Source organism: Thyridium curvatum (assembly GCF_004353045.1).
Source record: "Thyridium curvatum strain D216 chromosome Unknown NODE_1_length_1224711_cov_81.814160, whole genome shotgun sequence".
NCBI lineage: Eukaryota > Fungi > Ascomycota > Sordariomycetes > Thyridiales > Thyridiaceae > Thyridium > Thyridium curvatum.
The window spans coordinates 458,731-483,078 of NW_022156756.1; the positions used below are offsets into that span (position 1 = coordinate 458,731).

General features: G+C 53.4%; 11 protein-coding genes across 11 annotated transcripts; 4 read left to right on the top strand and 7 right to left on the bottom strand.

Annotated features, from left to right (window-relative positions):
• Positions 1–562: 562 nt before the first annotated feature.
• On the bottom strand, positions 563–926 carry E0L32_000124 (uncharacterized protein; the record flags this gene model as incomplete). Its single annotated transcript, XM_031135201.1, has 2 exons — positions 563–807; positions 875–926. 2 exons carry the CDS (start codon positions 924–926, stop codon positions 563–565), a joined length of 297 nt encoding a protein of 98 aa, XP_030997501.1.
• Positions 927–1,920: 994 nt separating this feature from the next.
• On the bottom strand, positions 1,921–2,922 carry E0L32_000125 (uncharacterized protein; the record flags this gene model as incomplete). Its single annotated transcript, XM_031135300.1, has 3 exons — positions 1,921–2,197; positions 2,406–2,494; positions 2,569–2,922. 3 exons carry the CDS (start codon positions 2,920–2,922, stop codon positions 1,921–1,923), a joined length of 720 nt encoding a protein of 239 aa, XP_030997502.1.
• A 768-nt stretch (positions 2,923–3,690) lies between these two features.
• E0L32_000126 (uncharacterized protein) lies at positions 3,691–4,667 on the top strand (the record flags this gene model as incomplete). Its single annotated transcript, XM_031135311.1, has 2 exons — positions 3,691–4,513; positions 4,567–4,667. 2 exons carry the CDS (start codon positions 3,691–3,693, stop codon positions 4,665–4,667), a joined length of 924 nt encoding a protein of 307 aa, XP_030997503.1.
• A 1,145-nt stretch (positions 4,668–5,812) lies between these two features.
• E0L32_000127 (uncharacterized protein) lies at positions 5,813–7,372 on the top strand (the record flags this gene model as incomplete). Its single annotated transcript, XM_031135322.1, has 3 exons — positions 5,813–5,953; positions 6,002–6,780; positions 6,838–7,372. The coding sequence occupies 3 exons, from the start codon at positions 5,813–5,815 to the stop codon at positions 7,370–7,372; spliced, it is 1,455 nt and encodes a 484-aa protein (XP_030997504.1).
• Positions 7,373–8,280: 908 nt separating this feature from the next.
• E0L32_000128 (uncharacterized protein) lies at positions 8,281–12,615 on the bottom strand (the record flags this gene model as incomplete). The annotated part of the gene is made up of 8 exons (XM_031135333.1): positions 8,281–8,336; positions 8,656–8,863; positions 8,919–9,752; positions 9,839–10,268; positions 10,346–10,511; positions 10,561–10,589; positions 11,433–12,235; positions 12,322–12,615. The coding sequence occupies 8 exons, from the start codon at positions 12,613–12,615 to the stop codon at positions 8,281–8,283; spliced, it is 2,820 nt and encodes a 939-aa protein (XP_030997505.1).
• Positions 12,616–14,032: 1,417 nt separating this feature from the next.
• On the bottom strand, positions 14,033–14,292 carry E0L32_000129 (uncharacterized protein; the record flags this gene model as incomplete). The annotated part of the gene is made up of 2 exons (XM_031135344.1): positions 14,033–14,134; positions 14,218–14,292. 2 exons carry the CDS (start codon positions 14,290–14,292, stop codon positions 14,033–14,035), a joined length of 177 nt encoding a protein of 58 aa, XP_030997506.1.
• An 860-nt stretch (positions 14,293–15,152) lies between these two features.
• E0L32_000130 (uncharacterized protein) lies at positions 15,153–15,774 on the bottom strand (the record flags this gene model as incomplete). Its single annotated transcript, XM_031135356.1, has 2 exons — positions 15,153–15,456; positions 15,677–15,774. 2 exons carry the CDS (start codon positions 15,772–15,774, stop codon positions 15,153–15,155), a joined length of 402 nt encoding a protein of 133 aa, XP_030997507.1.
• Positions 15,775–15,948: 174 nt separating this feature from the next.
• On the bottom strand, positions 15,949–16,288 carry E0L32_000131 (uncharacterized protein; the record flags this gene model as incomplete). Its single annotated transcript, XM_031135367.1, has 2 exons — positions 15,949–16,119; positions 16,184–16,288. The coding sequence occupies 2 exons, from the start codon at positions 16,286–16,288 to the stop codon at positions 15,949–15,951; spliced, it is 276 nt and encodes a 91-aa protein (XP_030997508.1).
• A 910-nt stretch (positions 16,289–17,198) lies between these two features.
• On the bottom strand, positions 17,199–18,953 carry E0L32_000132 (uncharacterized protein; the record flags this gene model as incomplete). The annotated part of the gene is made up of 1 exon (XM_031135378.1): positions 17,199–18,953. The coding sequence occupies one exon, from the start codon at positions 18,951–18,953 to the stop codon at positions 17,199–17,201; it is 1,755 nt and encodes a 584-aa protein (XP_030997509.1).
• A 1,469-nt stretch (positions 18,954–20,422) lies between these two features.
• E0L32_000133 (uncharacterized protein) lies at positions 20,423–21,850 on the top strand (the record flags this gene model as incomplete). Its single annotated transcript, XM_031135389.1, has 1 exon — positions 20,423–21,850. One exon carries the CDS (start codon positions 20,423–20,425, stop codon positions 21,848–21,850), a length of 1,428 nt encoding a protein of 475 aa, XP_030997510.1.
• Positions 21,851–22,454: 604 nt separating this feature from the next.
• Positions 22,455–24,334, top strand: E0L32_000134 (uncharacterized protein; the record flags this gene model as incomplete). The annotated part of the gene is made up of 3 exons (XM_031135400.1): positions 22,455–22,707; positions 22,780–23,588; positions 23,645–24,334. The coding sequence occupies 3 exons, from the start codon at positions 22,455–22,457 to the stop codon at positions 24,332–24,334; spliced, it is 1,752 nt and encodes a 583-aa protein (XP_030997511.1).
• Positions 24,335–24,348: the final 14 nt, after the last annotated feature.

Genomic DNA, 24,348 nt, shown 5'->3' on the forward strand with positions numbered 1-24,348 from the left:
TCTAAGAGTTAGGCCCGGGGCCGGCAACGCCACTACGCACGGTGAAGCCGATCTCAGGAACGTCAGATGGTTATGGAGATGGATAGTGTCTCCATCGTGCTGTTAAGGTTTGAGTGTCGGACCGGACACAAGATCTAGTCGAAGCACCGCTGCTCCACCCATATCGGCAGTTGTTTTGCCTATCATCCCTGCCAGTGGTTTAATCTATTGTAGTTTATCGTGTATGCAAAGCTGTAGCACTGAAGAACAGGGTCTCCTACGACTTAGGATAGTCATGGGTGCCAAGGGCAAGAGCCGTAAGACAACTGATACCGTTGCAACTGGTTTGATTTTCTGGTTGATACGTAGAAAGGCCGAAACAGCTGGTTACTTGACAGAGAAAAAGAGCGACAGGAAGAAACACACAGAATACTGAGTAATAACACGACGTGCTGCAAGGGAGTGTTTAGAGAGACAGGACAGCCAGGGAAACCATCCCCCACCCCCCTTTCTCTCAGGCCTGCTCCTCCACAAACTGTCCTGCCACGTCCCCCAAACTCATGCCGCTCCATGGATTCACCGCTCAACCACCGTGCGACATGTTCTCGGCGCGCAGGCGGATGTCGACACCTTCGTACACCTTGTCCAGGGCGCGCCCGTCGAGCTTGTCGCGCGCGCAGATGGGCAGGCGCACCTGGATCGGGGCCGAGCGCCCGTGCACAACGTGGTCTGGGGCCGCGCGGGCCGCGGCGGCGATACCCTCGCAGATGGCACGCTCCTCGACCAGGCAAGCCGCCGAGGCAGTGCTGGTGAATGGGAGGAGGCCCACTGTTTTGTTGAGTTAGCAATCCGGGGTCTGTTCGAAGACGGTTGTCCATGGTGTCTTTCAACTTACTGAAGAAGGAGCTCATGCTCCAGCTCTTGGCGTTGTTGCGAGCGTTGACCATGTCGGCGACTAGGTGGTTGTCCGTGAAGGAGTAGTGTTGAGGGACGAGTTGTCTTTGTAAAGTCTGGGAGCGAAGGCTGACGGAATGGAGAGGCTTGAGAAGGAAGTTGTCATTGCCAGAGAGAGTCTGATGCAAGGGTCCTTTATAGTTGTCTTCTTTTGAGTGCACTCTTCTACGGCCTGCACTCAACTCTATAATACTGCTGCTATACAGTGATTAGTGATCTCTCTGTATCATCAAGACTTGCCACAGAAAGTCCGAGCAGTTCAATGCGATGATAGGCTTGCAGATCAGAGAACCGTGCGGAGGATGACTTGGAGTGCAGCTCCTATGGGTCCATGTAAGAGCCATGGGAACTCTACGAAAGCGGCAGGAGGGCACGCTTGCATAACAAAACTAGTGGCGGCGCAATGAACCCTCTCCAATCATGGATATACTTCATATCGCCCATGCTGACTCCACTTAGACTCGTTGACGATCGGCGGCGGATATAGGAACCTCAAAGGAGCAAAGAGTTATCACAGTTGCATGGAAGGATTCAGCCTGGAGCAGGCAAATGATATGCCGACATTGACCATTGGAAGCCTTCAAACTGAGACATGTAGACTCATTAACTGCCAGACTAGGACCATCTCAAGAAGGTAGGCTCATTCCATCATTGAAGGACCCGTCAGGTTAATTGTGCAGCATTCCAGGTTGTACATGATCAGGATGTGCACGTTATCCAAATTGAGTCTGTTTTTTTTCATAGAAACCACCATCAATAGGATTAGATTTATTTTATTGAGAAGTTAGCAAGAGTGACCTATTTCTCTGTCTGACAAACCAAGCGATTTCACTTAGAGTTCGTCCGCCACGCGAGTAGTTGGCCGTGAATCACCTTCCCCATGTTCAAAAATCACAATCATCCTACATTCTATACTTTCCCTTGGTATTGCGCCTTTTTTTGCTAAAGGATTCAGAAAGGCGGCATGGGGGATGACTTCTCATATAATTAGCTAGTCTTCAAAATGGCAAAAGTATGAAACTCACATCTTGGGCTGTTCCCTGGCTCTGAATCAAAGTTCTTAAAGACCAACAATTCATCGGGTCGTTGTTGGCCAAACCAGACCCATTTTTGGTTCTTGTTATGCCGCAGAACATAGGTTTCCGCGATGTAACCAGGGCCTCCGTGGAAATGAGAGCTTGCCACGTCGGAAAGGTCCAGGGAGGGAAATGCGCAGAGAGCGAGGGGCATGTCTTCAACTGGAAGGTTCAACGGCCGCCATGCGCTGTTTGAGTTATCAGCCGAGCCCAGATCCAAACAAAATCCTCGGAGCCTCACTTTACGATCATGAACCTGGACTTGCGCGGCCCGTCCAGATGCCGCTGCACCTCCGCAGGCGAGAGATACCTTCGAAGTCTTCTATAAGCTTCTGGTTCCGTATGATCTTCCCAATTGTCAGCCTGGTTTGGATGGAGACAAAGACGAATTCTTACCAACATGGGGTTTTGTGAAAGGTGCGTCGGGCATTTCCCGGCCCACGCGCCCAGGAGAGTTCTTCTGGTGATGCTGGCGATCGGATGACCTGGGTTGGTTGATACGAAACTCGATACAATTAGTATCATCTAAAGTCCGGCAGAGAGTATCTTGGTGGCTCACTCTATAATCAAAGACAAAAGCCTGAGAGGCATTGAGGAGTTTCCGGACGTGAGCCGCTGTTTCTCCCAAGTATGCCTGGACCTCGTCTTGATGATCAGGATGCGGGCTGTGAGCTGTCGGGATGCCCAAGAGTTGAAACCCATCTTTTGAAAAGTAGTATTTGTCTTGCTCAGGTCTGATGTCTCTGACGGTCACATTGGGAGTCTTGACCCAAGTTGGGGTTCGTAATGTGCTTTCGGTTGGATCGCCCTCCCAGAAGCGAGGGGTATTCAGGTCAGCACCCGGTTCGTTGTCAAACGATACATAGTCGAAAGAAGTGGTAACGGAAACACCACGGGCTAGAAACTGCCCCATTGGTAAGATCTCGACAGTCAAAGAAGAGAACTAGATGAGCTTATGATCTAGGCGATATTTCGAAGAGAACATAACGATGAGAAGGGGATGTCAAATAAGCTAAGTGCAAGCACTTAGGGATACGAGAAAGGGTAAACCAAAGACTGGAAGATTAACGTGAATCGAAGCAACCGAGGGAATGTGTGCATATCAGTCAGGACACTCAAATCCGGTCGCGAATGCCTGTCACAGTACGGCCTGAGACTTGACCGAAGTTTGCGGCACAGACCAGATCTAGTCCGAGTGCGAAGAAGTAAATGCAGACCGCCCCTATGTAACCCCGTATCTACACCTCGGACTTAGGATATCCCAATAAAGATTCCCAACAATCCTTCGCTTGGCAGAGCTTGTCTGAAAGCTTGATCTCACCTCAGCCAAGACAGTCCCAAGGACTGATGTCGCGTGCTTTCTTGCCGTTTTCGAATTACTATGCCGATCTCCAAACGAGTGTATGAATGGAGGCAAAATATAGGCTATATTGATTAAACGATCCGGAAACTGGCGAGCCCTTCTCACAATCCTTCGAATATTTGCCCCTTTGAGTCTTCATATCTCCATCAAGCAGGTCACGGTGACCCCGGTCCATCACTCGTTGCCACTTCGCTTGGGACAACCATACCTTAGGTAATTCTATCATCAAATCTCGTTCCCATAAAACTCTTTTCACATTTTCACCTGAAAGAAGCCCCAATCTTAGCATCTGGATGTCAGTCCATAGCACCCAACACCATGGCACCGCTCTCTACACTGGCCAAAGGGCCCTCGACGACGGCTTCTTTTCAATTTATCGACTGCCCTCCAAACCATGATGGAGATGCGATGTACTACGCTGGGACCCTCCAGGCTCCCGAAAGCAACACTCGTTTAGACCCTCAGAAAGCAACAGTCTCTGACATTCCTGTCCAAGATCTGAGGGGTTCTGAAGCCTTTCTCTCTCTTGATGTCCATGGCCTGCAATTCCTCAACTACCCCTACTTTCGCTCCGTTCGCGTGGACTCGAGCACGCAAGAGATCATGGCGTATCTGAGCGACATGACTGCTACGGTCAAGAACCTCTTCAAAGCCGAGATGGTCTTTTGCTTCGACTACAAGTTCCGCAAGAATATGAACTACCTGGGAGAAGGCGACTTCAATCAGATCCTCAAGGACCTGGCATTGACGAACGACCGCTCCATCGCCGACCCAGCCTCGTTCATGACGCACGTGGACGCCACTCCTGCAGGCGCCATGAGGCGACTCCGTAGATATATGACTGAGAAAGAATGCCAGCAATACTTGGACCATCCGGAAAAGTACCGTGTCCGCATCATGAACGTCTGGCGGCCGGTTGCACACATGGTTTACGATCGCCCGCTGGGCATCTGCGACTTTTTCTCGACGGTTCCCCAGGACTACGTGCCTGTGCAGTTCCACACATCTACCGAAAATGTGGGAGAGGTGTACTGGCTGCGATACAACAAAGGCCAACAGTGGTATTACATCAGCTCCCAAACGCCCGATGAGTTGCTTCTCTTTCTTAACTACGATTCGGATTATCGGGATGGCCCCAAATGTATGTACCTTCCAAATGGCTACTGCAGTTCTCACACTGATCAAATTCTGCAGGCATTCCTCATTGTTCCTTTCAGCATCCGGATTACCCGGACTCCAGCGACCGTCAGAGCTTGGAACTGCGAATGGCGGTCATCAGCCGGAAGAGGGACTGAATTGCCCAGCTTGACTGGACTAATTACATTCGTAGACGATGAAGAACTCTATCTCCTTTCTCAGTAAATAAGAAATTTCACCTTCGTGCCATACTTGGTTTGTGTAAGACGTGTGGCATCGCAATGTCGAGCCAATCATCTAATCCTAAACTTCAACGTCACATGTGGTTGATATTGCCGTGTCTCTCGTCCCTTAATGATCACGAGAGGAGCTATGGATCTCGTCTTGTACCAACAACGAAATAGCAAAGCACAATCATGCTGTAGTTCAAAGCGATTCGCCCGGTCCGTCAATCGAATAGATGACGGTGTCCACAGTTGCTTATGGGAGGGCGAGCAGTGGAATCCACATGCATGCCGCGGCCAATATATGAGGGGCAGGGATCTCGGCACTTTGCGATACCACATTCGTCTTGAAGCTCTAGATAAACCCCTTTGGGTCTTGGCATACCCGTAGGCAGCAATACAAAGTTTCAAAGGATTGAACAACGACACCTGCCACTTTGGGTTATCGCAAGAGTCGATCCCATGCTCTCGTACTTGATGCCAATTCTCTTGGGGACTGCGACGGGAGTCTCGGCGCGAGAAGACATACCTCCCACTTTGAGATATACCGAGCGCCTACTAAAATGCCGCTGTGACGCCAAATCTCTTGGCTATTGCGAAGAGATGCGGAGCCGGCAGAGGTCGCAGTCTGCCAAGAAACACCTGCCGCTTCGGGTGTTGATGGGATGGGGCTCCCGGACTCTCCGCCCGTCTGACCTCTTGATAGGTGATATCGAACTGGAATACCAAGCCGTGGCAAATGCTGCATTATACGACCCTGCTATGCGAACGGCTTAAGCTGATTGGCCTTGGGTGCAGGCCACGCGCTCCCCAGCCTACCAACCACTTCTGTTTATCAGCAAATATATATTAACCTTCTGATCGCCAAGCCTCGTAGGATGAAGATAGCAGGTATTTAAAAGCTTGTTTTATCAGACTGTCAGACACTTGGGAGCCGTTCATCCCGTGGCTTAACAGGTCTTTTCCCCTCAAATATACTATTTACTCCCTGCTCGGAGATAGCGCTACCTAAAGCGTGTCCTTCCTCCTGCATCAAACACCGGCAACAAGAGACAACACCGTGTTTTATTTACACGACAATGAAACATACTGGTGCACTGTTGGCCCTTGTGGCCTTGGCAATCCCCTCGTCAGCGAAGGAGATGGCCGCCGACCAAGTGCGTAAAGCCGAGCTCTTCGAGAGCGGAGTGAGGCACGCACAGATCATGGCACTCAAGAAGGTACGCCATCGTGCTGGTAAAATGATAGCACACGCTGACAGGTGATAGCAAACTTGGGATGCGCTTGAGGCCCAGGGAGTCTATGACTCGACGCAATATAAGAGCTTCGACCAGAAGCAGGACTTTGTTGCTTGCAAGGATGGGGTCGCCTCCTACGTTCCTGGTGATCCAATGTACACCTTCAAATGCAGCAATCTCGACCTGTACGACTTCAAGACCCATGCAGAGCTTGGCAGCGGCTTTGGTCGTGGCGCAGGCTCTTGGGGCTGGACTAGTCCCGACGGTCGAGAGTTCGTGGCGATCGCACAGCTGGACGGCACTGCCTTTGCCGAGGTCTCCAAGAGTGGCAAGCTCATCTATCTCGGAAGGCTACCCCAATACACTACTGCCGAGACATCGCTTTGGCGCGAGATCAAGGGCTACCACAGCTACGTTGTCATCGGAAGCGAGGCCGTAGATCACGGCATCCAGATCTTTGACCTCAGGAAGCTTCTCACCGTTGACCCCGCCAAGCCTGTCAAATTTACCAACGAGAAAGACTTGGATGGTTTCTGGACAGAGAAGCTGCCCCTGGGCCGCTCGCACAATGTCGTCGTGAATGAGGAGAGGAACTATGGAGTCGCGACCGGCTTCCAGCCACGCAACGGCCCGCTCCGTGCCGGCTTGGTGTTTTTCGATCTGACTGACCCAACCAACCCGAAGACCTTGGGTGGCACTGGCGAGGACGGTTATGTACACGATGCTCAGTGCATTGTCTATCGTGGCCCTGACGCGAAGTACTATGGCAAGGATATTTGCTATGGCTACGACGAGGACACGATCACGATGTAAGTCACACAATTCACCTGCTTGATCTCGAGATCAGCGATTAACCATCCTCGCAGCTATGATGTCACGGACCTGCAGCATATCACCATAATTTCCAACACCTCATACGAAGGAGCCAGTTTCACGCACCAGGGTTGGGTTCTCGACCCAGAGTGGCAGCAGTTCCTTATTTCAGACGACGAGTATGACGAGGTTGATGAGCGAGGACTTGCCAGTGCGGGATATCCTATCTCCTATATCTGGGATATCAGTTCCCTAGAGGCACCCAAGCAGACAGGATACTACAAGCACCTCAGGAAGGGTATCGACCACAACCAGTTTGTCAAGGATGGTTTCACATATCAAAGCAACTATGCATTGGGAATCAGCATCCTGGATCTCAGATCGGTCCCTAGCGATCCCACTGGAAAGGGCATCAAAGAAGTGGCCTACTTTGATATCCACCCTGAGGATGACAATATGGAGGGCGGAGGTAATGTCACATTCACAGGGACATGGAGTCACTACCCGTTCTTCCCTAGTGGCTACATTGTCATCAACACCATGGACCGTGGTGCCTTTGTTGTCAAGAAATCGCCAGAAGGCTGGTAATCTCGGATCCGAGTCACCATATCATAGTCGGAAAACACATAAGATGAATGACCCTGATGGTTATTAGGTTCAATTTAAAAGCGGCTAACAAGAAAACACGCTCTTTCGACTGAACGTCTTTTAATGCACATGGCTCTTGAAACCGCTCGCTGGATCTTGCAACCATGGTAGGATCAATCGAAATTGCATCGAACTTGAGTGACAATGGACTTTTGCCCATTTCCATGAAACACCTGAGCACCGCCAGAGAGAGAACCGCTACCAGAACCGCCGTTCTGGTATTGCCATTGAAAATCATACGGGGCTCCTGCGTTGGGACATGTGATAGTCAATGGGCCAGGTGTTGCCTCCCCGAACCCTACAGCATGCATGTTTCAGTGTCCGCATCGTATGATGATAGTGAAGAGAAGATTTTGCATACCAGTTGAACACCAAGCTCCGTTGCAATGGCAGTTGGTGGACAGTTGTTTGCCGGAATTGGTAAAGTCAAAATAACAGCAGCCATTGAGGTCGGGTGAGCATGGCTCGGCGAGCACACCCGAGACTACAACAAAGACTGAGGCCAATAATTTCTTCATGATTATGCTCGATATTTGGTTGGAAAGAGACTACGTCTGTGTTGTTGAGGAGCCAGGGGCTCTGTTCCCGAAAGGCCGTATATATACCTCTTGTGTATGATAGTGAGGAATCCGTTCCTCAAAGACTCTGAGCTCATGTACTACAGTGTCAGCAATTAGTGGCTCGGTTTGGATGTCAGAGCCTGTTACGGTCCAATTACGTGACAGTCGACTGTTACCTTGCATCCCTCCTGATCTGAGTCGGTCTTTCGCCAATGGCGTCACCCGTTTCCTTGGCCAGTTCCAGCACACACTATCGCCGAGGAGAAACAGCAGGGGACATAGAACTGTCTACGGTATCGTTGGAGCTGCAGGGATCTGAATTACAGGATCCGAGTTACCCTGAACTGCAGATCATGGTCAGTAACCGGCTCTTCAAACGATGATATCACGCACTTGGCGACGATACCGAAGCTTTTCACGAAGGTTCCAATGTCACTGACACTCATTTTGTATAAATCAACGATTTTCGAAGTAGTTTTGACAACTCGATAAGTAGGTAGATAAATAGACCATAGTCAGTGAGCGGTGCGATGAATCAAACAACTTTTCTCTACACCTTTCAAACCCCTAACACTACCTCTCCTTCATTACCCTTCACTCCGAAGACACACCATGAAGAACAACAGCTCCTACGTCACGCCAACATTCCTGCTACGCACGCACTTGTCAATGTAGCCATGATACCTGCTACCAACGCCGAAACGGCAACCTCTGTCACCCTCTTGCTGCTCGAAGGGGCCAGCTGGGTGAGAATGCCGATCTGAATCCCCAGAGCGCCCAGATTTCCAAATCCACATAGGGCATAGGTGCCGATTAGCTTAGAGCGTTCAGTCAGGCCGGAAAAGGCCGGATCCTGCATCATCAAATTGTACTGAGCGTCTGTTAGCATCTCCAGTACCCGAAATGCAGAGGAAAATCCAACTTACCGCAACAAATTCGTTAGCCACGACCTTGGTGCCGATAAGCTGAGCGATCGGCTGTATCTCGTCCTTCTGCAGGCCCAGGAGCGCAGCGACTGGGAAGAACACGTAGCCCATTATCAACTGCACGCTCAGAAGTGGGTCCTTGATGTTGATGTACTCTCCCCACCATCCAAGAAGGCTGTTCAGGAGAGCAAGCAGAGACAGCATACACAGCAGGCCCGCGAGGATCATGCCTGCAATTCTAAGTCCCAGCCACGCGCCCTTGGAGAACGCATCGAGGGCATTATGTGCCTTGTCTTCCACGGCCTCCTCTGGGATCTCGAGCTTTCCAGCAGTCAAGGGCTCATCCGTTTCAGGGTATCGCAGCTTGGACACCACGAGGGAGGCCGGTATGCTCATGATACAGGAACTCAGGATAGCCGTCCCGTCGATCCCCATCGACACATACGCGTAGAACACACTACCGGCTACCGTAGAGAAGCCTGATGCCATGACCTGGTGAACCTCGGCGGCGGTGAGCAGTGGCAAGTACGGTCGGATGAGCAGCACCGACTCGCCCTGGCCGAGGAAGGGCGAGGCCGCGGCAACTACGGCCTCGGCGCCAGAGACGCGCATGGTAGAGAAGAAGATGGCGGCGAACTTCTTGACAAGCCACTGTGTTACACCCCAGTGAGACAGGAGTTGGACAAAGGCGACGAAGAAGATGATGGGAGGCGCGACGCCGATTAGGAACCAGGGCAGTTTGGCGACTTCTGCATCGGTCAGGAAGATGACGCCCTCCGAGGAGGAGCCCAGGAGCTTGATAGCCATGTCGACTATGAACTTGAAGATGTCGTACTATTTCGGGAGGCAGTACCGCACGTTAGCCTTTAACAAATCCGATCTTGTTGAGATCACGGATGGAGATGCGCGGGGAGACTTACGCCGACCGAAGACTTGAGCACGAAAAGGCCCAGGCAACACTGCGCTAATGTGCCTACAACGACTGCCTGCCAATTGATCATCTTGAAGTTCTTTGATGTCAGGGTCAGACCTCCAAGAATCACAAAGAGTCCAAGCCCGCTGAGCGCCCGCTGTCCTCGAGTGCCTCTATCGTTATCTTTAGGAACGAAAGTACCCGTCGCAAGCACGCACAGCGTCACCAAGACACCCAAGGCAAGGCACCACCTCCTTGATAGGATATGTCGTCCGGGCCTGACAAGTTTAGACGATACTCGATCCGCCAGTGTCGAGACAAAAGCCCTCAATGGGCGGATCCATGCCGCCAGCCTCCACATGACTCCCAACCAGACGAGGGTGTGGATGAGCGGGAAGTCTTTGTCCTTCTGAAGAGCCATGCCAACACACCACCATCTATTGTTGAAGCATCATATCAGCAAGATCGCTGGCATCAACCAATAACAGAGCTGTAGGGATTCTTTGTGACGTACGCTGTCATGGGTATGCCGATAACCAGATAGAGTCCGATGGGACTTCTCGCAAATCGTCGTGTCTTGTCGAGCCATGATGGCGAACGAGAGACTGGTACCTGCGGGGCCGCTGGGTTTACTACTGATACCCCGTCAACTTCAAGGTCGCTCGTAGTCTGCTCGATCCCTATAGTTAGCGGTCTCAGGTCACCCAATGCACTGATGGACGTGCATACCTTTGCCGACTGGAGGCCCAGTTCCTTCTCTGAAATCTTCGGGCAGGACTCGATGTCAATATCCGGATGATGATTGGAGGTCGACATCTCGAAGCTCTATGCCTTGAAGTTGCTCGACTCTGAAAGGAACTATGAGGTCTGCGAACAAGAGTTTGAGGCACCCCAGCGTTCGACTCGTCCCTATAAACAAGACTGGTGTGAATCTCAAAACTGTTGGCTTGGCCCAGGGGGAGGGAGGGAGAATAATTATGTTGAGCACGGAGCGATGTATTTGACTTTGTACCATTACTGGGTCAGGGGAAACCAGGTACCAACAACATGTCACTAAGATGTTAGTCTGGCCGTCTCGAACAACTAAACATCCTTAAAAACTGCCCCTTCAAGCTTTTTGTATTGTCCTATTGGGGCAAGGAACCCGTTCAATCGCGAGATGATCGTTCCATTCCGCGTCAAGAATCTCGGACGAGCTAGTATGGGCTGCCACCCAGGACCAGTTGGAAAACTTCCCCATTATCATGCAATGTTTCGGGGTTGCTCCCCCCAATGAGCTGCTTTGCTCGCGTTTGCTTCCCATGGTTGTGAGCTCAACCAGACTTGATAGCCGAGAGGCTCGAAGGGGAACTTCAACCCCAACCCCACCGATGATCATGTTCGGCACAATCAAAACGAAGATCAGCTCACTGCAAGGCGAGTTTATGATGTTTCTAGAACCAGGCCTTGCATGACAGCAGCGTGGTCGCCCTCTTTCCACGGTACATAGCTTCACAAGCGGGAAGATTAGTGTATGCAGGCATACATGAACAACGCGATCCGAGACGTCTCGTCGCATGATTCGCTACTCATAGCCAATTGCCCTTGGTCCCTTGACATACTCCAGATCTGCAGCAGAGCTGATGAAGAAATTCTGGCCCACGTCCGTCCCCAGGAAGTTCGTGGGGAAGCCCAGGTCGAAAGGCCGCACGCCCTCGAGGTACTTGATCTGCTCCGGGCTCAGCCGGATGGACAGCGCCTTGATGTTGTCCTGCAGGTGCGAGACCTTGCGGCCGCCCACGATGGGGAAGACGTAGGGCGCCTTGGCCAGGACGTAGGCCAGCGCGACGGCCTGCAGGCTCGGCGCGCCCACCTCGCCCGCCACCTTTTCGAGCGCGGCGCTGTACGCCTCCTCGTCTGGGCTGATGGTGCCGGGCCCCCCAAACATCCTGCGCAAGGTCCCGCCGTCCTCCCGCTGGCGCTGCTCGATCTGCTCCTTGGTCTTGAACTTGCCCCCTCCCAGCACGTCCCACGGCGCGATGGCCAGGCCGAACTGGCGCGCCATGGGCAGCACCTCGCGCTCGAGGTCGCGGCGCATAACGTTCCAGCGGCCCTGGTAGATGACGAAGGGCGTCTTGCCGTGGGCCGTCGCGTACGTGTTGGCCGCGGCCACGACCCAGGCCGGGGTGTCGGAGATGCCGAGGTACAGGACCTTGCCCTGCTTGACGAGGATGTCGAGGCCGTCCATGATCTCCTCGATGCTCGTGGTCCAGTCCCACCAGTGGACGTACAGGATGTCGACCCAGTCCGTCTGCAGCTTGGCGAGCGAGTCGCGCAGGCTGAGGAACATGTTGCGCTTGTGGCTGCCGACGGCATTGGGCGCCTTGTTTTTGCCCACCTCGTGCGTGCGGTAGTCGGTCGTATACTGCCGTGGGGTGAACCCGAAAAAATTAGCCAAGTTTCTTGACTTTATTTTTTTGTCCGTTAGCTTCGCTTTCTCCCCCAACGGACCTTGGTCGCAATAACCATGCTGTCGCGGTTCTTGCGCGCGGCCATCCATTCGCCGATCCACTTCTCGCTCTGCTCGTCTTGGTAATTGTTCGACGTGTCTATCATGTTCCCGCCCGCCTCATAGAATGCATCCAGCAGCTCAAAGCATTTCTCCTTGGTCGTCGACCCCAATTGGTCCGCCCATGCGTCGCCGATTGACATGGCACCGAGCTGCAGTGGCGAGACGCGCAGCCCGCATTTTGGCGAGAGGACGCGGTACTTCGCCAGATCTGTGTGTGCTTTGGCCGACTGCATCGTGTATGTGAGAAGGAGAGACTATGTATCGAGAATGGAGCAAGCCAAGCTGTGGGTGGGTGGCCGGCGAAGCTATATATACCGTCTGGCCTTCCATCGGTAACATCGGCCGAAGATCAGACAATTGCTGTGTGCGGGCGTCTCAGGTATTGCCCCACTGGTTCACTGACATTACCCGGCAAGATATGATGTTTCTCAGCGGCGAGGATTTCCGAAACGGCATTTTGCAGCCCAAAACTCTGTGTGCTCGCGTGATGCAACTATTCGTGTTTTGTCGTGTAAGCCTTGGAATCGGGCGATCCTCTCTGCAGGTAAAACCCCGCCGCTCGATACTGCATCTGCCCCCAGCGCAAGTCCAGCGTTCTGAAGCACATCAAATGACTTGGATGCCTTATCGTAAATGGGGACGACCAACTTGCAAACGTGTGCCTAAATGAAGACCATAGGGCTTGAAATGCCATCAAATGTGACGAGATCAACAGAGCCTTGTTAGGTAGATTACTTTCCCCAATCCCTTGAACTGAAATCTTCTCAACTACGCGCCACGAATTCGATACCTGATGGCATGGCATTTCAAGTAACTTTCATTTACTGATTTCTCATTTTCCCCCCTTGCTTTCTTTCCTTGTTGACTCTACTACGAAGTATTGCATTGAATTCGCATGGAAACAAGGTTTGAGATCCACCAGAGACTTACGCGATTGAAGACAGAGTTGCAAAAAGTCAAGGCCATCAGCTGAACCACGGTAAAAAAGAGCATAAGAAGATCAAAACGCCAGTGGCGTGATAGACCGGGTCAGAGATAGAAAAGAAAGGTTGACAAGCGGCCCAACAATGCTGACTTGACCTCGAAGACAGCTAACTGTTATGAAGCGATAGTTCTTCCTCAATGCCCCGATTATTATAGTCATGTCTCAGAATGCACGTGTTGTTCTCCGGAAACCATGAGATCGGCTCATTAAGTGGAAACCCAGACTTCTCTATTACCAAGCTCTCGGAGCCCTTAGATAATTGCTGGTGCTGCGTAGATCATGTGCTGCGGGATGTTGAAAGCTAAGTAAATCGGGACCTGAAATATCATCGGGCTTATCTGTAAGGTTGGCTGACTATTCTGGCTATTTGAAGCTTCACTTTGGAACTGGACGGCACGGTAAGCGCTGGTGTCGGCAGGCGTAAGCGTCAATCTCCTTGTTAGGACGCCCTGGTCTTTAGTCACGAAGGTCAAAGCTTGAGATGAAGAGTGTGGTGAGAATCACGTGTAGACAGACACGACAAAGTGTGCTCGATGAATCATCTCTTCAAGCTATCAGTGGAAAAAGGTAAATCGCCTTCCTGCGAGGAAACACGCTCAGCTATTGCTCTCTCCAGTCCAACTACCCCGCCCGTCCCAATTGTCCCCGACGGCTGACCGCCACATTTAGCAGCACGACTCATCGCAGCCGCACATGCCGCAGCAAAGCTCGCAGCCGGCTTCCTCTCCTCCACGCAGGTTCATCATCTCGGGCTGAGGCTCGGCAGACTGGTGGTCGCGGGCGGGCGGTCAGCAATTCGCTCGGGCTCCGGACGAAGTGAGGGGTTACAAATGGCACAGGGGCTGCTTACGGGCTGCTGAGAGACGACATCGCTGGGCTCAGCGGTCATGGAGGGCTGCTGCATAGGCTCCTGAGGAGAAGGCATCGTGAACAATCGAGCGGTTCGGACGGCGAAGGAACAGTGGATGGTTCTGGTGTAAGTGATTGATGCCAAGAAAGGGCCAAGGAAGGACAAGAAGAGCCAAGGAAAGCCAAGCGTGCCAAGTGCGACCCCTTAAATACCTGGATTGGAAGCGATCCCCGCCTTTACCGGCGAATCAAAAAGCACGCAAGATCCACCCGGTTCCACGTGTAAGCTCGACACGGGCGTCAAAGGGGGGAGAGAGCGGTGTGATATCGACATGTTACGAGCCTAAAGTCTTGAGCTCGTTTTGAGGTTGCAGGACGGTAGGGAAAGGAGGGAAAGGTACGCGGAAGCGGGAAGCTGAGCTGGCGCCGGTACCTCGGAGTCACCGTAATTACCGTCCAACCAGGCCTCTGAAACACAAAACACACATGCATGCACGCTTGATGAGGGAGCCAAAAAGGTGCCGCAGGCCTATTATCGCGCCAAAGCACAGGACCGTACGAAGACACCAATCAAGTGGGTTGCACCTGGCACACGCGTGCCAGAGACCCTGCCCGTTTTGGGACGCCCCATCGAGGAGGTGGCTCCCTCACTGAAGCTGAGGTCCAGTCTAGACCACTCCGTGATAGCCCGTTTATTCCGGGGTAAGAGAGTCCGAATCCGATCATATCTGTGCCTTATCTTTGCCCTTCAATGTTCTTCCTTACGGAGCTACCTATGATAGCCTATCCGACCCAATTTGACAAGTGCCGACCCCGCCACGTCTGTTTACGATGCAGCCATTCTTGAGCTTCGATATTGATCGAGATATCGTCATCATGTCTCTTCTCCCCTCGTCTAGATATGTCTTCTGACCGAATACTACTCTTTCTCTCCTTCTACATACCCTCCAAACTCCGCGGCCTGTATCCCTGCTTCAGGAACATGAGCACCTCGGACGTGAGCCGCACATACAGCGCCACGACGCTCTCCTCGACCCTAAGATGGGCCAGCACCCACTGGTGCAGCACCCACGACGTCGCCACATGCGCCATCTGCGCTCCCTTGTCCGCGGCCACCCTCTCGACCGCGTCAACGATCTCCCAGTTGGCGCTGGCGAACCAGGCCCGCGTCTTGGCGTTAGTCTGCTCCCGCACGCTCTTCTCGTAGTCCGCGTCGCCCGCCGCCGCCTTCGTCGTAGTCCTTGATCCGGGGCCTGGTCAGCACTCCCGAGCGAGGACCAATGGACGAGCCCGACGCTCGTGGCGCGGCAAAAGTGCAGCATCTCGCGCTCCTCCTCGCGGTGCAAGAGGCTGTGAAAGGGCTGCATGCTGGCAAAAGCGGTCCAGGCGTGCTGGCGCGCCGTGTACTGCAGCCGCGCAGACTCCCACGTGTACATGCTCGACGTACCGATGTAACGAACCTTGCCGCTGACGACGAGTCGTCCTCGTGCAGGGCGCGCATGATCTCCTCGGGCGTGGTTTCGCGGCCGAGGCGGTGAAGTTGCAGGACGTCTGCCATTATACGAGGTCAGTGTAAGCGACCGTCGGGAACCCCTTCGTACCTGCATGGGCACAAAGGAACCAGCTCGGACTTGAGTGTGCTCCTGTCTGAATTCTTACCGATGTAGTCTGTTCCCAGCCATTCCAGGCAGCGGGCGACGGCATCAAAGATGTGCTTGCGGCCCAGAGCCATCTAGTTGACCAGCTCGCCGTCGTTGATCTGCGGCGGCCTCGACTCGTCGTCCCATGACTGGTTGAAGGTCTTATTCATGATGACGACCTTGCTGCGCGGGATGTTGAGCTTCTTGACTGCCTTGCTGACGATAAGTTCGGACTTGCCGTTCGAGTACGTGTCGGTGCTATCCTGGAACCCCGATTAGATTGGCACCCCGGGGACCTTGTGACAAACGAATGGTATCCAGACTGACCCAAGTATTGATACCACAGTCGTATGCCTTCTTGATAATATTCAGTCTCTCCTCCTCGTCCAGCACCCACGGAGAACCCTCCCATTTGCTCGAGCCAAAGGCCATGCATACTAGAATGATCTTGGAGATTTTTACACCGCTAGAACCCAGTCTATTCACAGTGACACAAGACGTGGTGAATCACAAGATCCCAGTCTTGGGACCCAGGCTATGCCTACCGGACGTATCGTATCTTGGGTCTTTGTGTATTTTCGGTATTTCAGAAATAGCTTGCCTGAACCCAAACGATTCCCGGCACTTTCTGTTGCCTTCGTCATTCTCAAACAGAGCGGATGAATTACAGCGATTATGACGACGTGTATTTCTAGAGAAAAGCTCCCCGATATGATCCAAGACCGTTTTGGGATCTCCCCACACTGCACTTCCTGACCGTGGGGATTGCCAAGGACCTGGTCCGGACTTCTCTCCGGCGAGCGGATTGACGCCAAGAGTCGACATTCAATGCGGAAAACGCCACTGTACTATCTGGAGCACACCTGCTAATACACGTATGTAAACTCGCCTTAGATCGCCCGCTCGCTCGGTGTCCTTGCCGCGAGGGCTCCCTCTGGTTTGATAGCCAGGTGGCTCTTGAGCCGCACAAGTAGAGTACTGGAAAGTGTGCTGGCAGGATCTCAGAGAAATGAACCAGTTTTACCAAGATCTCTCCTGCGCTCGAGGCGGTCGGTGGGAGGAAGGCCCTGACAATGGTCAAGGAGCGGCGCGACCCCGAGGTGGAGGCGATTGTCGGGAGCTGGCCTGACGCAGTTTGATGTCAGTCTGGCCTTGGCGCTGGGTATGAGGCCCGGCGTAGACTTGGTTCAGAACGTGAGGTTATTTACCAGGCAACAGGGCCTGAAAATTTAGACATATAGAGTACATAGATAGAGGCGTTCAGCGGGTTAGTTTTGCATCATCTTCTCCTCTATGCTGTACATAGATATCGTCAGCCCGAGGAAGAAAGCGGCAGAGTGCCTCATAATATTCCAGTCGGTGATTCGTCAAAGCCAAGGCCGTCGCCGCCAAAGTAGATGTGCTGGGGTACGCCGAGGCCCATGCCATGGTCCATCAGAAGATTCACGTCGGGATTGAGCATCGACATGTCCAAATGGCCACTCATGTCATCAAACCCGAACGACATGCCTGTCTGGTCTGGCGCCGCCGTCATTCCAGGCCGAGGCATCTGGGAATAGTTGGAGTTGCTGTGTCGGGGTGGTTGCCGAAGAACCCCCAATATCCTGTCTAGACCATTGGCCATGTGATGCACAAGATGCCACTTTCCAACTTGTGCTGCACGATAGACAAGTGTCAGTTGTGATAGCACGTCGATCACGACACTCCTGTCGACGAGGTCGTTGCCATGGATCGATGTCAGTCGAGCGAGAAACATGCAGGCGAATCCAACCATGGACAGTGCGTAGCAGGGCAGGCCGACGAGGGCGGCTCTGACATCAGAATCCGAAAGGATCATGTTGATAATGGATAGAGCCGCTGTCGCTGCGCCATGGGCTGCTTCGAGGAAGGGAGGTGGAACGGCCGAGTCTCGCAATCCTCGGAAGACGTGGGAGTAGAGGAACAGTTTTGCAAAATGGCAGTGGAACAAAGCACCTTTGCGGGGGAAGTGGCCGAAGTGTTCTTGTACCTCTGTGATTGAGATGGTATTAGCTTTGCGCCTGGAGCCAATTCGAAGTAAGGAGAGGTTCTGACCTGGGAAGAGCGTTGACCAGTGACCGAGCCACTGATCGATCTGGCGGGAGAAGCTCTTGATTTGCGGCAAGAAAACGACAGGAATGGGCTTGTCGGAATCCGGTCCGAAAAGATCTCGGATGTTGTGATGAATGGTCAACAATGCCACCTGGCTGCAGAGGCGCTGATCTCCAACTGTCCCAGTCCGGGCCTCCAAGAGCACATTGTATTGCTGGATCGCGGCGTCTTCACGGGTCTCGCTGAGCCGACCATAGAGGGTCGACAAGTGTTGGTCGCAAATGTAGATGAGATACCAAATCCGGAGATAGTCGGCCGCATCTTCGCTGTTTTCTGTTTGGAGCCGACGGAACTGGGCAGTGATGTCCAAAGTCGCTGCTCGGCGAGACGCCACGCCCACCAACATCCACGACGAGTCGTTCAGCCAGTATGATGCTATGCACAGGGCGCGCAAATGGTCTCGGTCTATGTGCCGATCGAAGAGAGATTGGGTCATGAGTCTGCGGAACTCTCGATTGCATATCAGGTAAATGTTGTTGCTTCGAAACTCGTGCATGGCCGAGACGGTAAGGATCGCTGCGGTGAGGATGGAACTCTTGCGTCGCAATGCCGCCAGCGTGCTGTATTTAGCACCCACACCGTACATGTAGTGATCCAAACGGGTAGTGTACGAGTGGAAGAGGCGTTCGGCGTCGTCGAGGGAGACGAGGCCCTGTGAAATCAGATCTGATGGAGCGCCGTCCAGCGTCGGCTGATTTGACGGCTCCTCACCGGTCTCTAATGACCGCAGTGAACTCAGCTTTGTGAGATGATATACTGACTGAATTGGCACCCGAGGTAGGTCCCGCTCGTCCTCGGGTGACATCTTTGGCGAGTTGTCGCGTGACGGCCCAGCTTCATCCAGAAAGGTGGGATCACTGGGTCCTGCCGAGATGGGCGTGTTGGCAGCGCATTTGACGCTCTGCAGAGGTCCCATCTCGGGGAGATTGAGCGTCTTTAGGATGGCTTGTACACTTGATGATACCATCTCGAGGTCCTGGACGAGAGCATCTGATTGCCTGCCATAATGTCAGCGCTCAATGAAAGGGTGGGGGACTGGTGTCGGACGCACGGCAGTCGCTCATTGATGAGCGTTTGTAGGCTTTTGTTGAGAACGCATGGCAGACCCTTCTCAGTACACCGGTGACACGGCGGACCGGTCTCGTCCATGAGACAGCGAATCTATGCGCGCAAGGGCTCTGTCAGCATTGTCTCCGACCGGACAGAGAGTCCTGCTACAGGGCTAAGCATCCCACCTTTTGCTTCCGGCACGCAGCACAAGCCTTTACTTTTCGTGAGATAACCGGGAGGGTTTGCAAGGAAGATAGATCGACACTTCTTGGCAGTTCGGGTGCCGCCGGTGCATTCGGCACAGCTGCCCCTGCAACGGAGGATGCATGACGAGAGGACTGGGAAGGCGAATGTGATAAGAGCGGACTGCCTTCCCCGAGGTCTGCGTCTGTCCACGAACGCTTGATCATGGTGAGTCGGTGATGTCTCTTATTCTTGTTCTGATTGTGGCGTGGGCCGATCCGGTCCTCCTAGGCTGGTATTCCGGTCACGGACAGTAGGCCGGGACGGAGCTCTGCAGCATGATGCAGGATGATGGATGCAACGGAGATTTCTCTAGCTTCAGCTTTGGGACGTTGTCCACCTCCGCGCTCAATGGGATCGTGATAAGCCCACCTCACCCGCGCTCGGAGATTGACCGCTTTCTCCAGGTGTCAATTGAAGAATTAACCGCCAGAGATCTTTCGGGCAATGCCAGAGAATGGTTACATTCTCCGGTTCGTGAGTGAGGGGAAAGGCCCTGCGGTAACGGCCGACTCCACACACCCAGACGTGATTACAAGCGGGAAGAGCTCACTAGGTTCGCTGAACCAAGCTAAAAACACCCGTGGACCCAGCCTCCAGCCCCAGCTTCATCGCCTGTAAGTCACTTCCAATGACAGCCGAGTCTGGGTCAATAGGTGGGCGAGATCAGTTTTTAGAGTTCCTTGCGGACATCCCGGATCGTAAGTCGTCGGTGCTAAGCTACTACAAATGTAGAAGGTCAAGAAGTGTTCTACATTCATCGAAGAGCATGCCAGAGCGCTGGTCTCCATCATGGACCCGGCTTACTTAGTGTGTTTGGCGGGATTGATCAACCATCGGACTTGACGCCGATGTCGCCGAAGCACACCCTCAAGCTCTTCAGGGCACTCTTCGGGATATCGGTCTTTCTCGAGGGCACATCCGCCATTGTCGGATGAGATCCAAGGCGACTTGAGATGTTCTATGGCATATTTCAGTGAAGCGCTGAGTTTCATAAACCACAGAAAGATCTCTCCCATTCTGCCAGCGTGATCAACTGACAGACATCACCATTGCGCGCCTTACAAGGTTCCTAGCAGGGGAACAAACATCTCTTGATGAAATGAAGCTAGAAAGTTGACGTGTCTGGAAACGTTACTTACAATGGCGCTCGACGTCGCCACGACGCTGGCGCGTCTGCCGCATAATAGCACCAAGAACGCCCAGGCACAAGTGCAAGAGATTCTACGAGACACCAGCTCTAAAGTTCCCATTCTGGTCGCCCTCGATGACGACCCCACCGGTACACAGACCTGCCATGGGATCCCCGTGTTAATGACCTGGGAGACCAACACGCTGGCGGAGGAATTGAGACGGACACCCAAGGGGAGCGGCTTCTTCATCCTTACCAACTCTCGAGCGCTTATGCCAGGCCCAGCTGAGGAACTGATCGGCGAGATTATCACCAACCTGAAGGCCGCGTCGGCCACGACTGGCGTCCCCTTTGAGATCGTTCTCCGCAGCGATTCGACCCTAAGAGGCCACTTTCCCCTCGAGGCGGACGTCGCCCAGCGCATTCTCGGCCCTGCTGATGCCTGCCTGCTCTGCCCCTTTTTCTACCAAGGCGGTCGCTATACGATCGACGACACGCACTACGTTATCGAGGGCGACAAGCTTGTCCCGGCAGCAGAGACACCATTTGCGAAGGATGCCACATTTGGCTACAAGAACTCCAACCTCCGGGCATACGTCGAGGAGAAGAGCCAGGGCCGCATTCCTGCCAGCGAGGTTGCCTCGCTGAGCCTCGATACCATTCGTACAGGCGGGCCCGATGCCGTCCTCAAGCAATTGCTCGGCGTGCCCAAGGGGTCGGTAGTGGTCGTCAATGCGACGTCTGACGAGGACATCGATGTCGTGATCCTAGCGGTGCTGGCGGCCAGCAAGCAAGGCAAGCGGTACCTCTACCGGACCGGCGCCGCCTTTGTCTCGTCCAGGCTCGGCATTACCCAAATCCCACCGATATCCGCGGCTCAGCTCAACTTTCACCCCAACGTCGGCGGCCTTGTCATCGCTGGCTCCTACGTACCCAAGACGACCGCGCAGCTCAACAAGCTGATCGAGGCGAGCGGCGACCGCTTGACTGTCGCCGAGCTTCAGGTCGAGCAGCTGCTCAAATCAACCCAAGATGCCGACATGGTCGTCGCAGATGCTATTTCTCTGGCCGAGAAGGAAATAGCGAGGGGACAAGACGTGCTAGTCATGACGAGTCGCAAGCTGATCGTGGGAGCAGACGAGGCCAAGAGTCTGGAGATTGGATCCGTGGTGGCCAAGGCATTGGTCAAGCTCCTCGTCGAACTTAAGACCAAGCCGCGGTACGTCATTGCAAAGGGAGGTATCACATCGTCCGACATGGCGTCCAAAGGACTGCGTATGAAGCGCGCAGACATCGTTGGCCAGGCGGCAGCCGGCGTCCCTCTTTGGAGGTGTGACGAGCCTTCCTCCAAGTGGCCGGGGTTGCCCTACGTTGTATTTCCTGGCAATGTCGGCGCAGTAGATACCCTGTACCAGGTTGTGAATGACTGGAGGGCATGAGACGGATCGGACAGAATCAAAGACATGAAATATTAGACAGACAGACGGCACGAGAGAGAAGTAGGATTTCCACCCAACAAGAAACGGAAAATCTGCCAATAATGCTTCTCAATACAAATTGCCAATAAACATCAACATGACCTCACGATAATGAACGGCACACACTTGCGGCACCTAAGGCGTCTAGTTTGCATTATTTCTTTACGCTTATCTGTGGTATTGCCTCCAACGAGCACGATGAGGGCGGTTCTCCAAGCCTACCTAGAGGTAAGGTACTTCACTAGAAAGGGGGCTGCGAGGGCTCAACGGAGGGAACACCGGCCAGTGTAGAGAAACTACCCCTACTTCTGTCATGGTAGATACAGCAGCATGTCTTGTTGCCCAGGCCGCCTGAAGCCTGGGACATGGGGTGGAGACAGCTAAGATAGTGTGCGAACTAACTGTGACATCACCTGGAAACCCACCCGACTCAAACCACGCGATTTCCAGAAACGATTCCTGCAACAGGACATTGTTGTTTACCCATTTCGCAATTGAAACAGCATTAAAACCTCCAATATCCAGACTATGCATTGAGTGGACTTACTGTGCTGGATAAGCAGCAATGGCGGTCGAGAGCGACGCCTCCTTGGCATACCACGAGCCCGACATCGTGACCATCTTGGTCCAGTCGTCCTTTCTCCTCCTCCTCAACGTCGTCAATTCCCTCCTGGACAAGGCATTGTATTGCGGTCTCGTAGGCCAAGTTCTCCTGGGAGTCGCATGGGGCACTCCTGGCGCACGATGGCTCGGTCTCGAGGTCCAGCGCGTCGTGGTCCAGCTTGGCTACCTCGGGCTTTTGCTCCTTGTGTATGAAGGTCCGTGAAGACGCTCCCCAAGCCCGATCTACCAGTATCTCATGACGGCAGCATGACTAACTGGGTGCGTAGGGGGCCTATCGACCTCGATTCGGTCCCTGACATCAAACCTTGCCCTTTCTTCTGCGGTGGCCGTTACTGGCATTGTCTTGCCCATCGTCCTGTCGTTTGTCCTGGCTCGTCTCATGGATGCCACCCCTCTGCAGTGTTTCGCTGCTGGTGCAGCGCTGTGCTCAACAAGCCTGGGCACTACCTTCACTGTCCTCGGCACGAGCGGACTGACCAAATCGAGACTCGGCGTGGTGCTCACAAGTGCTGCTATGATGGATGATGTCGTCGGACTAGTCATGGTCCAGGTCATCTCTAACCTCGGCGCCAGAAGCACCTCGATCAACGCGGCCACCGTGGTCCGGCCGTTGATGATTTCGGTTGCTTTTGCTGTTGTCGCGCCTTTGTTGTGTGTTCTCGTCGTCCGGCCAGCGACTACACGGCTCAGCGCGCACCGGACTGCCACCCCGAAGGGCAGACTAAACCGGCTTTTCAGTTCCCAGAAGACAGCTTTCACCCTTCACACGGCCATCCTCATTGGTTGCGTTACAGGATCTAGCTATGCTGGGACCTCTAATCTTTTCGCGGCGTACATCGCTGGAGCAGCCATTAGCTGGTGGGATTCTGAAGTACCTCATGTGAGTTTTCCGCCGCGAGAAGGGGAAGAATCGTCCAGTTCGAGGGCAGACAGTGCAGAATTACGTAGAAGGGAGACCGTGGTCCCCGACATGTCTTCAAACAGCGAGGCACCACACATCAAGGGCTGTGGAATTGTTATCTACGACAGCTATTATGCTGCTCCTGTCAATCGTGTTCTACGACCACTATTCTTTGTATGTTTTGTTTTCTACACTTGTTCATCTGATAGCAACTGACAAATATCATCTAGGCGTCAATTGGATTCTCGATACCCATTACTAAGATGTTCTCCGGCCAGATCGTCTGGAAAGGGGTCGTGTATACCCTACTTATGATAATAGGAAAATTTGCCTGCGGAGGCTGGTTACTGTCGTGGAGGCTACCTTTCCTCAGCAAGGTCAAGGCGTTGACTGTTAAGCTGCTTCTATCTGGGTCGAAACACTTCTGGGGTAGAAGACCCAAGCAGCAGAACGCCACAACAACCACAGCGACAGCTCCTACCAACACGTCACCCTCCGATGAAGCGCCTAGAGACGTTGTGGCTGTATCGGGGCAGGAGTCACAGATACCCATTGATCCGCCCGCTTCAACATCTGCCCCGAGCACAATAGCTACCACGGGCCCTAGTAGAGATCCTGATGTCAATCCTAGGTCTCTCTATCCAGCGACCATCATCGGGTGCGCGATGACCGCACGTGGTGAGATCGGGTTTCTCGTCTCTTCCATTGCCAAGAGCAATGGCATTTTCGCCAGTGATCCCACAAGTCAAATCAACTCCGACATTTTCTTGGTCGTCACCTGGGCCATCGTGCTCTGCACCATCTTGGGTCCGCTGGCTGTTGGCCTGACGGTCAACAGAGTGAAGAAGCTGGAACGTGGTGCGGTGCAGGACCGTCGTGCTATTCGGTGGGATGTGCTCGGCGTTTGGGGTGTTTCTTAAGGTGTCAGTTGCGA